We start from the raw sequence: 15,482 nt of genomic DNA, 5'->3' as shown, positions 1-15,482 counted from the left end.
GCCATCTGCTTCCCGCGATTCAGGCCCCGCCGCTGCTGAGGCACGGAAGGGAATGAGCTCGTGGGGATCGCAGATGGATCTGGCCGTGAGTTTGAAGGGGGGTTTCCCTTTCACTACTCAGGGAACCATGGTTACACAAGTAACCTGAGACGTTTTCTAATTTAGTTCAGGTGTTTATTACAAATGCTATTTTCAGAAAACCAATGAGTAAAAAGGTGACTGGAGTTCATGGTCAATAATCACAAATTTGCTTAATTAGTGACCTAGAAATATTTGTCCTTTTACATCATAACTTACCTGTCTGTGTGTGTGTGTGTGTGTGTGTGTGTGTGTGTTTTAATGCTTTAAATTAATGCTATACTAAAATTGTATCTATCTATCTTTCAAGTAAAACATAAATAATGAACTACTTTGCTTAATAGAATCAAACAGCAGAAACAACACACACACAGACAAATGAAAACAGTCTTACCGTCCACACAGGAAGGAGCCGCTCTTGTTGTCCCAGCAACTTGCCCAGGGAAGCAAGAACACTTGACAGTTTGGGAGCGCTCCTCGATTTTGTTCTTGTTACAGCAGCGGTGGGCTGCAATGACCTCACAGGTTCCCGCTTTGACGTGCACTGAGGAAAAACAACAAGGACACAGAGTCTATTAAAATCAACCAGCTGTTTCAAACTCTCCTCGCCGACAAAGGAAACGATGAGGCGCTAATGCATATTCTGTTGCTGCTGGTGGCTGCAATGGAAATGAATCTGTTGACGTGGATGCAGTGTACAATTTAATTAATGCTAATGCAAGCAGTTTGATTTGTCTCAGGTCAGAAATCAGAAGAAAATGTTCTCTGTGATCAACGGGTTGGGTTTTATGATTCACTTTAGTAATTACAAGTAAAACGGTTAATTGATAATCATGGACATTTCTGCATCTAGAAGGGCCTTTCAGGCAAATTATTTATTCATTTTTTTGTTTTGTTTATCCTTCACCTATGACTGAACAACAGCGGGGATGAACGTTAGTTAGCATATAAAAGAGTGTATTCACAAATCATTTTGAAGCTCTAAATTGAGGAGTTTAAAAAAGAAAAGAGTATAAAAACATTTTGAAAGTTTTAGTGTACCTTTCAAATCAGCCGTAATTGCATTGGTAAAGATTTTCAATTTAAGACTTGAGTTAAAAATTGATTTAAAAAGGGGCCTCCATTTTCCCATTAGCTGGCCAATCTCAAAATCTCATCAACAACATTAAAAACATTTTGCCTCCAATCAATAAAGAGCCTTTAACGTGCGCACAAAAGGGTCTGTCGAGCGGCAGGCCGATTGTGGGCTTGGAAGAGAAAAACAGAGATTTACCGATGCATACGCTGGCGGGTGAAGGGCTGAACCCCCTTTGTGTAATTATCTCTCAGCCCCGACACACTAAAGGGCCAAAGTTAATTTTAAAAAGTTTGAGCAAATGCAAATTGAATATTCGATGGTGGAGTTTGTTCCAACAGCTCATAGAAAATGATTGCTTTGACTCATTCAATGTGCATTACTGCCTTTATTTGTGTACCTTTGAACTGCACAGTGCTTGTAAAAAATCTATAAGAAAAACAAACTGGGATGGGTTACTCCGCAAGCTGATATGAGTTACTTTGGTTTAACTGGTGATGTGAAGGATGATTGATTAAAAAGTCAAGTCAAATGCTAAATGAAATTAAATGTATATTTATTTTACATATTTATATGTTCATATAATAATTTGAAAATAAATACAAAACAATCTATAAAAACATTTAGATGGCATTTTTTATTAATATTTTCCACAAATTGAGAATTCATTAAAAATATGTATAAAAAGAAAGTAATTATATCAAAAATAAAAAAAAATCCTAAAATTAATCGTTCAAACTGTTCTTTAAAAACATTGTAAATAATGGGTACAGCAATGTTTAAAAAAAAAATAAACTCCAGCAACGACAATGTCATGGGTTCAATCCTTAAGTACACACATATGTTTCTCAAGTGAACTGCAAGTTGCTTTGGTTAAAAGTGTCTGCCAAATGAATAAATGTAAATGATATTATCTGATAAATATATTTAATTTTGTCAGTTAAAATTAACAGTTTGATCAAAATCTGTTCCTTGACTCGAGGTCACACTGAAATCAACTCAAATTCGTGAAACAAAGAAAGTGTTGTGTTCCTGGAACAGAATGTTTTTGGCACAGCCACAGAGATCAGCAGCAACACAGAAGCACCTGATCCCGAATCAGCTCTCGACCTGCTGTGGGAAAGCTTCTCTCAGGACAGCAGCCTTCATTACGCTGCAGGAATAGGTCGGCAGGGCCTGGAGAAACAGTGCAAACTACTGATTAAACCATAACCCTTTCACCAAGGTCATAAACAAGCCAACCAAATCCATAGGCAGTATGTGTGTGTGTGTGTACGTGAGCAATCGGCTCCTGTGAAGATTAAGTGGGCAGTGTTTAGCAAGGTGCCCGAGGACCAACAAAGAGAATTAAACAGCTACTTCTTGGCTCTGTATACTCGACTGATGTGAGACCTTTTCTAAGAAGGTGTTGTGCCTTTCTCTGGACATCTGTGCAAAATTTTCATGGACTTGCAATAGCTGCGATCGATATGTTTCACTTAAGGTGTGCAGGCTGGTCATCTGGCAGAGTCAGGGAAAGTCTGCCTCAGCAGCAGGAGGGGGCGCGATTGGGGCACTAACAGTAATAGGAGCTGGCACAGCTATTAGGCACTGCTTTCAAAACCAAAATCCCATCCATTGATGCAACATTGACAAGCACCATCATCCCAATGAAGACTGTGAGGAATGGACGAACTAGATGGATGACAAACGCATCAAAACTAGTAGGCAAAATAAGCGAGAAGCTATATATTTGATGTTTTTTTGTGTGAAAAATATATATTTTTACATACATATATATATCTATATCTATGTGTGTGTGTGTGTGTGTGTGTGTGTGGTCTCATGCTCATCAAGGCTGCATTTATCAAAATATAGTAAAAATCTGTAAAAATGTGAAATATTATTCAAATTTAAAACAATTTTAATACATTTTAAAATATGATTTATTCCTGTGACGCAAAGCTGAATTTTCAGCATCATTACTTCAGTCTTCAATGTCACATGACCCTTCAGAAATCATTCTAATATGCTGATTTGCTGCTGTGAAAACATTTATCATCATCATCAATTTTGGAAACAGATACACTGCTTAATATTTTTGTGGAAACGTGACATTTTTTCAGGATTCTTTAATGAATAGAAAGTTCAAAAGAACAGCATTTATTTGAAATAATAATTGTGCATCTGTTCCTTTTGATCAATTTAATGAGTTCTTGACGAATAAAAGTATTAATTTCTTTTTTTTATCTTACTGACACCAAACTTTTGAACGGTATTATTTCAAGTCTAATAATCTCCTTTTTTATGACTTACTTAAAAAGTACATTTTATTTGATCGAATGTATTGATACTCATAATATTTTAAGTGTGGATACAGTGTCTGGATACTTTTGCTTACAAATACCAAATACCTTTCCAAATACAATAAAGCTGAAAAACCAAACACATGGTTTTTCCAACAGCCCAAAAAGTCTTTCAAGCAATGACAAACATATGGTTATTTCACAGGATTTGCAAATGTTGCTGGCACTTGTCAGATGGGGTTAGGATCTGAGAGTCTCCATGCAGTTTCTCATTAATGCGAGTTGAAGGGTAAAATCATCTAACATTGGGATGTGTGACATTCTCCACAAGGGTAAAGGCCATTTTAAAAATAAAACAGAACAGATTGCTACCTCAGATGCAAGTATGAGCATTAAGCAGGCATTTTTCCCCTTATGCCTTACTTCTGTGCTTTTTCAGTCTGTCATTGATGGGCTTTTTTGGAGCTGAGCGGCTCTTTTTCCACAAATAGTCAGCGAACATATTGATGAATAACAAAAAAGGAGAGAAAACATATAAAATGTTCCTGCTAAGCTCCTATTGAATTAGCATAAAACAGCCACCCTCTGCTTTGGTGCAAGAGAGAAAGATGACAGACTTTGTGTTCACAAAATTGCTATTCAAATGTTGTTTTTCCACCCAGAAACACTGTGATGGAGACGCTGGATGGAAAAAATAAGAGCGAGGTGCTTAACCGTTAAAGCAAAGGCTGACTAAATATCACCATATACCTCAGACGAACATAGTAAACAAATGATTAAACCGTCATCAGCCGAGGACACATCAAAACAGCTATTATGTTGCCATGCTAAACAAAAGCATAGAGGGATGTCCTTAAAAGTACAATCTGCTTTCGTTTCATGTGACAGGCAACAATTACCCACGAGCAATAACAAAGCCTCTTCATATCTGTTAACTCCTCTCATATGTTTCAAACGCAAAGCTCTCTTTGCAGCCTCAAAGCTAATAACAGTGAAAGTGTCTGTTTAAGCAAAAATAAACCATTGAAGACAAGATTCGATTCTGTATCATATTATACAGTGGCACAAAAAAGTAGTAAACCATGTAAAAATGTTAAACGTCATTGCATTATATAATTGTTTCTTTTTTTAAAAGAAGGCAGAAGCAGACTTCTCCTAAAATCAAACTACTTTCAAATGCAATGATATTTTGAAGTAAGGCTGACGCATCAAAATACTGCCGATGCAGGTTTAAACCTGTCCTGCAACATACCTAATGCAACATGATTAAAAAACATTCATTAAAGCATTCATGAAGTCGGTAGGTTCATTCTGGAACCAATCACACATTCATCGCCAGAGTCTTGCTAGTCTCTCCAACCCAAGGCGCTTGACAGACAATATCAGCCTCACCGGTTCAATGGAGCAGGGATGTGTGTGTGTGTGTGTGTGTGGGTGTGTGTGTGTTGCATGATGTACAGAGTCTGATACGTCCAAGATGGACTGACTCTTCACAGCTGTAAAGAACCATCTGTTCCTCCATGAATGTTCTATGCTCAATGAAGAAGGAAGGGTAATATTGATTTAGTCATCCAAGAGTTAAATAACATCATGAAGTATTCATCAATGGTGCACTGAGCAGAGCACACGGGCACATCAACAGAACACCTTCACTAAAAAAAGAAAAATCTAAAAAGAACACAGTAGTCACACTTTTCACACGTGCACTGCACTTAGTGGTCAAAACCTAGCGCTGCACCACAATAATGAAAATCAAAGTACTGGTACACAAACTAAATATAAAACAATATGTATTATTATTATCATTAGTTAAAAGAACAACAATAATCATCATCTATCTATAGAATAAATGGTCATACATTTATTTTTAAATTCTTCGTGAACCGGAAGTTGTGGCCGACTTTATTTAAGTATTGTGTATGTATTTCCAACTGAAATGGAATATTGAAAAGAGGGCGGGGTTTCTCTCGCTCATAGCAAACTAACAGTTGGAGGGGCATGGTTAAGGATATTCTGCATTCAAATAATTGCAGCCTTGGTGAGCATAAAAAACTTTTCAACAGTAGTGTACACACAAACACACACGCACACAATTATTCCATCCAACCTACACCTGTAGACTTTTTTGCCAAGATATTAGAGCCAACATCCATCAAAGCATCAAACTTAAACAACCGATAAAAATAAGTGAAGCTACATTTGATTATGGGTGGTCAAACTACAACGAGTAGCACATTACTAGCACATTCTCCCAGTTGCACCACAGGAAATGAGCGCACTTTTTCCTCGACTCTGTCCTAACACGTATTACTCAGTGTGACTGCAGCAAAAAGAAAAAGAAATGCTTCCCTGTTTTTTTTTTTCTTTGACCAGAGAGAGAAAGTGAAGCAGAGTGGCAACCCAATTACCATACCATCGCCATGGCAATTTACAGCAAGTCACTTATGAAATAAGTTATAGGAGCGCTAGCCATCTGCGGACTGCAGAAATGGAAGATCAAACGCTCCGTCTCGACGCCGCACTGGTTACCTGATCAGAGGTGTTTGGGTGCGGGGAGGGGCGAGAGGGTCTCTAAAAACTCTAAATGAATAGATGTCACATCAAATGTTCTTTACCGGGTCAGATCTTTGACACAAATACGCTGTGTTTTTTCTTGACACAAGACACACGCCAGCGAGGTGTGGAAAGCCCAGGCCGGGGGTGATGACAGCAAATTTTCGCCTGTAAGATATGGCCGTTCAGGTTCTGTTGAAAAACAACAACAAGAAACAAATATGGCTAAAGTACCACTGTGGTTAGCGAAGGCTAATATCCCAAAACAGGAGCGAGTCTGGGCAGAGGTCCAAAACCTCATGCTGGTGTAAACAGAAATTGAAAAGCACACAAAAGAAACACAGAAGTACCTGTAAAAATGATAACCGTTTGCTTTTGATGGTAGGAACTGTACTGTACTGTATGTTGGCTGTCTAGTCTGGGAGTCTTTGCCTATGTTGCCACAAATTTGAATTATTTTTCCCCCTCACAGGTGAGATTTAATATATTATTTCATATATTATAATTCAATAATTTATTATCATAATTTAATATATTATTCCTTATTTAATATATAACATGTTATTTAATTCATAAATGTAAATGTACAATACATTTATAAAATATAAATATGAAATATATAACTTGTATATAAATATAGATAAAATGTCACGATTTGTTAATTTGTTTATTTTTTAATCATAGAAAATCTCACATGTGAGGGAGAAAAATAACTAATAATAATAATAATAAATTATTAAATTATAATAATAAATTATTCAATTATAATAATATATTAAATAATGGATTTCACTATATGAATTGTTGTCACACAGAAAGGTTAAAAAACAATTAATAAAGGTCAAAATTTCCAGTAGTATTGCAAATGCATTTATTTTGCATTTTTTAAATAACATAAACATATAATACAAATTTGTATAATTGTATATACAAGTTTATATCTTGAGTTATGTAATACAAAATGTGAATAAAATCTTTATTTACCTATTTATTTATTTATTTAAAAAGCTTTTTAACAATAGCATGACATACTAAAACCTATATAACAAAAATTGGTAAATTTCCCTGTTTGTATTCTTCATCGATTGACCCTCTATTATGCCACCACAAATTCTTCTTGCTAATAACACATTCAAGGTACAGTCATTTCATATCCCAGACAGCCTTCTGCAAATAAACATTACACCCCTTTAAGCTCAAGTCTACATTATTAATAAATCTATTTTCACTGATAATGCCTCGCGACATCACTGGCATCATTATCATTTAACACAACTGGAGTATTCCACTGGCATTGTTTCTCTTTAAAAACAATTTTTTTTTAAACTTTTTTTTTTCCTAATATGTGAGATCACCATAATGTGATAGTCAACAAATCTGTATTTACATGAATGCTTAAACAGTTTGAGAAATATTATATTGGCAGTCTGGGTCAACACGTAACTGCACAGCTTAATGAGGCAGGGATAGTGATTCCAAAATACTCCACAGATCATTGCTTACCATTCTCCCTCTGTAAATATCATTCATCATATGTATCCATTTGAAAGATCTCCCTGGCTCTCTTTCCTTCCCCTGCTATATCCTTTTCCAGACACCAAGGTGCACATAGTGGTCAAGCCAAAGGTTTGGTGACAGATTGCTGTAGCTGACAGATTCAGAACACATCGGCCAAGGGCTCAAATGAACCTCTGTCCAACACCATCCATCTCTACATTGCACCATTAATGGCTGCCCCTGATCAATGGTCCTCCCTTGAGGAACCACACACCTATCTCAGTCAATGGTCTCTGAATGTTATTACATTTCAGTTGTTGTGAAAAAGAGCAACACCCTGAAACTAATGGTGCCACTACACTTGGCAAATGGTGGATGAAGGTAAAGATGAGGAATACTGCTATTACAGCATTTCAGAAATGGCATTAAAGAGTTAGTTCACCCAAAAATGACTCTGTCAATGATTCTCTCATTAATTACTCAACCTCATGTCGCTCCAAACCCGTAAGACCGTTCATTTTCGAAACACAAATTAAGATATTCTTGATGTAATCCGAAAGCTTTCTGACAGCAATGCAACTGACACGTTTAAGGCCAAGAAATGTAGTAAGGACATTGTTAAAGGGGTCATATGATGCAATTTCAAGTTTTCCTCTCTCTTTGGAGTGTCACAAGCTGTTCGTGCATAGATAAGATCCCTAAAGTTGCAAAGACTAAAGTCTCAAACCCAAAGAGATATTCTTTATAAAAGTTAAGACTCGTCCACGCCCTCCTAAAACACCTCGTTTAAACATGCCCCCACATGTCTACGTCACTGTGTGGGAAGATTTGCATAACACCGCCCAAATGTTCACGCAAAGAAAGAAGGTGTAACTTTGATTCTAGCTGTAGAATTGTTGCTGCCGCCGCCGCCATGTCGTGGAGATGCTGTGTGTTTCATTGTGAAAGCGAAACTACTTTGTTTGGCCTTACAAAAGAGGACAGTTGTATTTACAACACTGTTCCAGAACAGTTTAACCCAAATATTCAGATGTGTGCAGCGCATTTTATGGAGGACTGTTTCCTGAACCTGGGAGAGTAGCCTACAATGCTGTGCACAAAGGCTGTTTCTATAACGTGGGGCAATTCCAACTTTGAAAGAACAGTCTGGCTCTTCTGACTCACAGCCTGTAAGTACGTTTTCATATTTAAAGAATTTGCCACTGACGATTCAAACGTGAGTTTAGAGCAGTGTAGAGTAGCGCTTGTTGTTTGTCGTTTCTCCGATCACAAATGCAGACATGGTTTTATGTTTACGCGGCGCGACATGCAACGCAACGCGTAAAAAGACAGTATAAGTCATTATAATCAGTAATTATGTCCCCACTGGATGCAACAAATGCCTCGTTTGTAATGGGTTTTATTGGTTTTGCCTCGTCACACCGGGACTTGGCATCACAATATGGTAAGGGGCGTAACATTTCCGTCACACGCTTGAGGTATTCGGCCAATCACAACGCACTGGATAGCTGGCCAATCAGCGACAGCGTACACCTCGTTTTTCAGAACAATGAGCTTTGTAAAACGCTTTGACGCGTTTCAGAAAGGCGGGGCGTATATAGGAGCAACAATAATGTACAGTATGTGGAAAATAATGTGTTTTTTTAACCTTAAACCCCGCATAAACATTGCATTACACTAAATACACAAAATAATGTTCTTTTTAGCAATGTCATATGACCCCTTTAAAATAGCCCATGTGACGTCGTTGGTTCAACCGTAATTTTATGAAGCTACAAGAATACTTTTTGTGCACACAGAAAACAAAAATAACGACTTTATCCAACAATTTCTTCTCTTCCATGTCAGTCTCTGCCGCCATTCACAAGAGAACCACGATGCATACATGTGCATTCCTCTGACTGTAAACAAAGCGCAGCGCATCCAGGTTCTATGTCAGAACGCCGGCTCCTGCATCAGCAGCATCACACGCATGCGTTGTGGTACTGTCATGAACATGCGTCGAAGACTGACACGGAAGAGAAGAAATTGTTGAATAAAGTCGTTATTTTTGTTTTCTTTGCGCACAAAATATTCTCATAGCTTTCTTGTAAAACAAAGAAAGGATGTTGGCAGATTCTGAAAATAACACAATGGAGAGCTACTTCAGTTTACCATGCAAGCGGGCATAGTTATTGACCAATAATTTATATTAGGCATATGAACATGTATTCATTTTGCAGGCAGATTTACACAAAGTGACTTGCAAATGAGGAATACAAAGTATTTTGTTCCTAAGGTGGCAATAAGTTGCGAGTTACAAGAGGCGCTGTAATACAAAGTTCATACAAAGTTCACTCTTCAACATTAGTGCTTAAATATACATTTTAAAATATATATAGCAGCCCTGGCTGCTCCATAGTTTATTCAGGGACTGAGCGGAGAATTCTACTTTTCTCACTTCTGAGACTTTTATTACATCTGTCTGTCTGGGTGTTCTTGTTTTGTCTTGCTTTCAAGACGATAGCTTCAATTTTTAGTTACTTCCCCCATCCATTAGGGAGGATCCAAGGTCAGAAGCTTTCCTGAATACCATTCACATCACAGCACCTGACACTATTGGAAAATAATGGGAAGAAAAAAATGACGGCGTGAAACAAAAACACGTTCTTTATAAAGGCTGGAGTTTTATTATTACAGTATGGTGGATTCTAGCCAGTCCAAAGTCCCAGAGCTGATAAAATAAATGAAATTATGATATAATACCATAGGAGACATATATCAGAATATACACAAAGAATACTTAAATGGACTGCTTTGTGGCGAATCAGCTCATAAGGGAAATATGAATAATTAATCATAACTAGTTATAATTAATTATAAATATTTAGATCCGCTGTAGATATTTACTTGACCTACCAGTGGCCTGTGGTCATTCGCAGACATCCTGGCGCCCAGTCTATTGGGTGAGGGGTCTGTGACGACTTGTTAATCTAATGAATAACTGATTTGTTAAATCAAATGAAAAATTGTGTTTTTGATTGGTCCAGACGCTACAGCTTTTATAGTGCTTTTTGTCATTTCTATATCTCTGCCATATTTAGCCTAATACCTCTATGAGCATAGAAATGAGTGTTGGTTTTCCCGCGTGTTCATTCATTCTGAATGCATCCTGCCTCTCACTACAGTCATGTTTGCTCTGAATAGCATGTTGTCCCCACCCTCAAAGTGTCAGTAGTGTTTTATATCTCACATATGCACACGTACACACACAAACACATACACTCTCCTCTGAGCCTGCAAAACATGACTGACAGGGGAGATGTCATCACACATGCTGCCGTGGTAACAAACAACACCAATCAGCTTCCTGTGCTGTCGTCTACAGACTGAGGCGGAAAGGAAACAGCCCATGAACTGAAATAAACAAACTCGCTCCCATTCAGAATGGCATAAAATATAGTGCATGATCCAAATTTAACATATTAACTGGCCTGTATTAAAAGATAATTTATTTTAAAAGTTTTCAAATGTAACTTTTAGATTTGAAGGTTGTATACTGTACCTCGGAGGGCAATATTTTAGGATGGTTCATCAAAAAAATTAAATTGTAATTATTTAATCACCCATAACAAACCCAAAAGGTGCTATTTGTCCAAGGTCCAGAGTAGATTGCCAACCAAAACCACCATAAAACCTTCCATGACTAGCTCTGACTCATTCAACTACGCCATTTCGGGTCAAGGTGAAATATTGCAAGTGCTAATTGTTAATCAACCAAATTACAATGAGTGTTGAGCAAAGCTGCCGCCAGCCAGAGGTGAAATATTACAATTATGAATTCTTAATAGTTTAAATTACTTTAACTGAGGTCTGTTCAAGAGTCATTAACCTACTGTATGGTAGTTGCTGGTCATAATTAATTCACATTTGAGAACACCGCATTGCTCCCTGGCACTGAACATTTTGTTTTGCATAATTTAACCAGCATCATTGTTTTAGTAATATCGCTGATCACTGTGGGTCACCAGACAGGGATTAGACTGCATGTAAGATAGGAATGCTAAATTAATCACTGCAAAACTGATATGCGTCCAGTTGAGAGTAAAGCATGAGTGTGTTGTAATTCTCAAATATTGTCTCACTCAGGGAAACCAAGATTGCAGCAAGGTGCCAAAACACTACCCATATCGGTATGGGTATGCTGGGAGCTTGCAGACCCTTAACCAATCAGTAGCATTGTTCAACAAGAAATAGTTCAGACTCTTTTAGGCTTGTTGGGACCAAATTTGAGGCAATATTGTTAGTCTAACATGTGCTATTATGTAGATTCATGGTAATTTACATTTCTAAGCATCTCTGACTCAAAAGGCCGCCGTATGCTGGATAAGATGTAATTGCGGTGTACATGATGAGTCATCAATATTTTTGGTTCATTTTCCTGGAAGAGAAAGTGTCAGGGATAGTCCAGCTTCGTCAGGCCCAATCACCTCACACACCCGTTCCCAATCACCAGAGTACTAATCAGCCACTGATTTCACTGGAGGATTTAATTCAAGCCTTTCGAACACCTGTTGTGTCTGCCTCCCACAGTCCCATGGCCCGGCCCTGCTATCTTCTCCAGTGAGGCGGAGGATTGTGGTGGCTTCTTGTTACAATGCCCCCTATACTTCGCCTTTCCCAGCGACCGCGCCAAGGTTGCCTTCATGATTTCTCATCTCGCAGGCCGCGCTCTTCACTGGGCCCAGTCCATGTGGGAAAGTAACAGCCAGGCCATTCGCACTCTATCTACATTTACATCCCATTTCAAAGAGGTGTTTAGCCACGCAGCCGCAGAAATATCCGTTCATGACCAGCTCTTCCGCATCAGTCAAGGCACGGCATCCGTGAGCGAGTATGCCGTCAAATTCCGCACTCTGGTGGTGTCTAGTGGATGGAATGAGGTGGCCTTACTTACTGCGTATCGGCAAGGGCTTAACGCCGACATTCGCCTTCAAATGGTGATTTTTGATGATACTGTGGGCTTGGAGAACTTTATTCAGAAGGCTCTCAAAATCTCCCAACATCTCCAGGCCTGTAACCAGGCCCTGCCACTCTCCTCACCGTCCACATCCGCCTCACCGGCTCCAGCACCCGAACCCATGCAAGTGGATTCATACCATCTCACCCATGCGGAGCGTTCACGGAGGATAACAACCGGACTATGTCTGTATTGTGGGGAGCAGGGACACTTGATTCGCTCGTGTCCTATCCGTCCCTCACGACCCTCGGTGAGTACTATCCAGCTCAGCCCTCAAATTGCTACCTTGACTAGAATGAATGTATCATTAATGTCATCTCACCAATCCCTTTCAGCGCAAGCCCTTGTAGACTCTGGTTCTTCGGGGAACTTCATATCCCGCAACACACTCCAACGACTTCAACTACGACCGCTGAAATATGCCCATGTACTTAATATCCTCACCATCCAAGGAAAGCCGTTGGGTCGTGGGAAGATCCAACTATGCTCCCCCACCATCACGCTCCGCATTGGGTGCCTTCATGAGGAATTCATCTCTTTTCTGGTGCTGGAGAATTCCACCGTGGAGATCATCTTGGGACGCCCCTGGTTAACCCAACACTCACCCATAATTAACTGGACCACCAACGAAGTTCTACAATGGAGTGAGTACTGCCTGCGGAACTGTATGCCCAAGATTCATCCTCTGTCACATGATCAGCTCTTCCGCATCAGTCAAGGCACGGCATCCGTGAGCGAGTATGCCGTCAAATTCCGCACTCTGGTGGTGTCTAGTGGATGGAATGAGGTGGCCTTACTTACTGCGTATCGGCAAGGGCTTAACGCCGACATTCGCCTTCAAATGGTGATTTTTGATGATACTGTGGGCTTGGAGAACTTTATTCAGAAGGCTCTCAAAATCTCCCAACATCTCCAGGCCTGTAACCAGGCCCTGCCACTCTCCTCACCGTCCACATCCGCCTCACCGGCTCCGAAGTGGATTCGTACCATCTCACCCATGCGGAGCGTACACGGAGGATTACATCCGGACTATGTCTATATTGTGGGGAGCATGGACACTCGATTCGCTCGTGTCCTATCTGTCCTGCACGACCCACGGTGATTACTATCCAGCTCAGCCCTCAAATTGCTACCTTGACTCGAATGAATGTATTATTAATGTCATCTCACCAATCCCTTTCAGCGCAAGCCCTTGTAGACTCTGGTTCTTCGGGGAACTTCATATCCCGCAGCACACTCCAAAGACTTCAACGAAGACGGCTGAAGCATGCCCATGTCCTGAATATCCTCACCATTCAAGTGCTGGAGAATTCCACTGTGGAGATCATCCTGGGACGCCCCTGGTTAACCCAACACTCACCCATAATTAACTGGACCACCAACGAAGTTCTACAATGGAGTGAGTACTGCCTGCGGAACTGTATGCCCAAGATTCATCCTCTGTCACCCGGTCTCCTCCCTGTCTGTGCTACCTCCATAGACAGTAGCCATTCATACCTGGCCAAAACCCAAAACCGTGAAAGAACTCCAACGCTTTCTGGGATTCTCAAATTTCTACCGTTATTTCATCCACCACTTCAGTCAGCACACCGCCGCCGTAACTTCTGTACCGCTCCTACCCTCGCCCTTCCCGATCCGCAGAAACCATTCATCGTGGAAGTAGATGAGTCCACAGTAGGGGTGGGAGCGGTGCTCTCACAACATTCCGGAGAGCCTCCTATCCTCCATCCCTGTGCATACTTCTCCCGCAAGCTTTCCCCGGCAGAGCAAAACTATGATATCGGGAACCGCGAGCTACTCCCCATCAAACTTGCTCTGGAGGAATGGAGACATTGGCTGGAGGGAGCTATTCATCCATTCCAAGTCATCACTGATCATCGGAACTTGGAATATCTTCGTGAGGCCAAGCACTTAAACCCTCGTCAGGCACGGTGGGCGCTGTTCTTCACCCGTTTTCAGTTCTCTGTTACCTACCGTCCCGGAACCAAGAACACCAGAGCAGACGCTCTGTCGCGCCTCCATCAGCCCACGGAATGATTACTACCCTCTGAGACAATTCTCCCTCCAGCCCGAGGGAGAATTGATCCGTCGAGCCACCCAATCAGAACCTGCTCCGCCGGGAGGTCCAGAAGGGAAGGTCTATGTTCCATCCACTCTCCACACTCCCATTCGGTGGTCACTCGACGACCAAATCCATGCCGCCACTCTCACTGAACCTGCTCCGCCGGGAGGTCCAGAAGGGAAGGTCTATGTTCCATCCACTCTCCGCAATACCCTTCTGGACTCGCTGCACTCCTCTCCGGGCTCTGGACATCCAGGCAGCCAGCAAACCCTCTCGCTCCTCGAAACCCGCTACTGGTGGCCTGCCATGGCTCGAGAAGTCAAACGCTTGATACAGGGGTGCTCAGTCTGTGCCATCACCAAATCTCCCTGTCAGCTGCCACAAGGCAAACTGGTACCACTTCCCATACCCCACCGACCCTGGTCCCACATCGGAGTCGCCTTCGTCACAGATCTCCCCGAGTCCGAATCTTACACCTGCATCCTCGTAGCGGTCGATCGATTCTCAAAGGGATGTAAACTTCTCCCCCTCAGAAAACTACCTACGGCCATGGAAACAGCAACACAGTTATTCCATCAAGTCTTTCACAATTTCGGCCTCCCTGAGGATATCGTTTCCGATCGTTGGCCCCAATTCATCTCCGGGGTCTGGCGGGCCTTCTTCCAACTCCTCGGAGTATCAGTAAGCCTCACCTCCGGATATCATCCACAATCCAATGGCCAGACTGAGCGAAAGATCCAAGAGATCGGGAGATATCTATGCAGCTACTGTCACAACAACCAGAACCGCTGGAGCCTTTACCTTCCCTGGGCCGAGTACGCACAGAACTCCCTCAGGCAGCAAACCACCGGCCTCACCCCGTTTCAGTGCGTACTCGGCTACCAACCTCCCCTGTTCCCTTGGACAGGAGAACCATCTGACGTTCCAGCGGTT

General features: G+C 41.0%; 1 protein-coding gene across 1 annotated transcript in view; it reads right to left on the bottom strand.

Annotated features, from left to right (window-relative positions):
* The window catches only part of LOC107685833 (protein FAM19A2-like), a 30,030-nt gene that overhangs the window by 7,437 nt on the left and 7,111 nt on the right, over positions 1-15,482 (bottom strand). The window contains exon 2 of the mRNA XM_016482568.1: positions 473-622. Coding sequence (XP_016338054.1) covers positions 473-622 — 150 coding nt within the window. The remainder of the gene's footprint in view (positions 1-472; positions 623-15,482) is intronic.

Source organism: Sinocyclocheilus anshuiensis, unplaced genomic scaffold, assembly GCF_001515605.1.
Source record: "Sinocyclocheilus anshuiensis isolate Anshui unplaced genomic scaffold, SAMN03320099.WGS_v1.1 scaffold822, whole genome shotgun sequence".
NCBI classification, from domain to species: domain Eukaryota; kingdom Metazoa; phylum Chordata; class Actinopteri; order Cypriniformes; family Cyprinidae; genus Sinocyclocheilus; species Sinocyclocheilus anshuiensis.
Note: the sequence above shows the minus strand (reverse complement) of the source record. Positions and strands in the feature narration are given on the sequence as shown.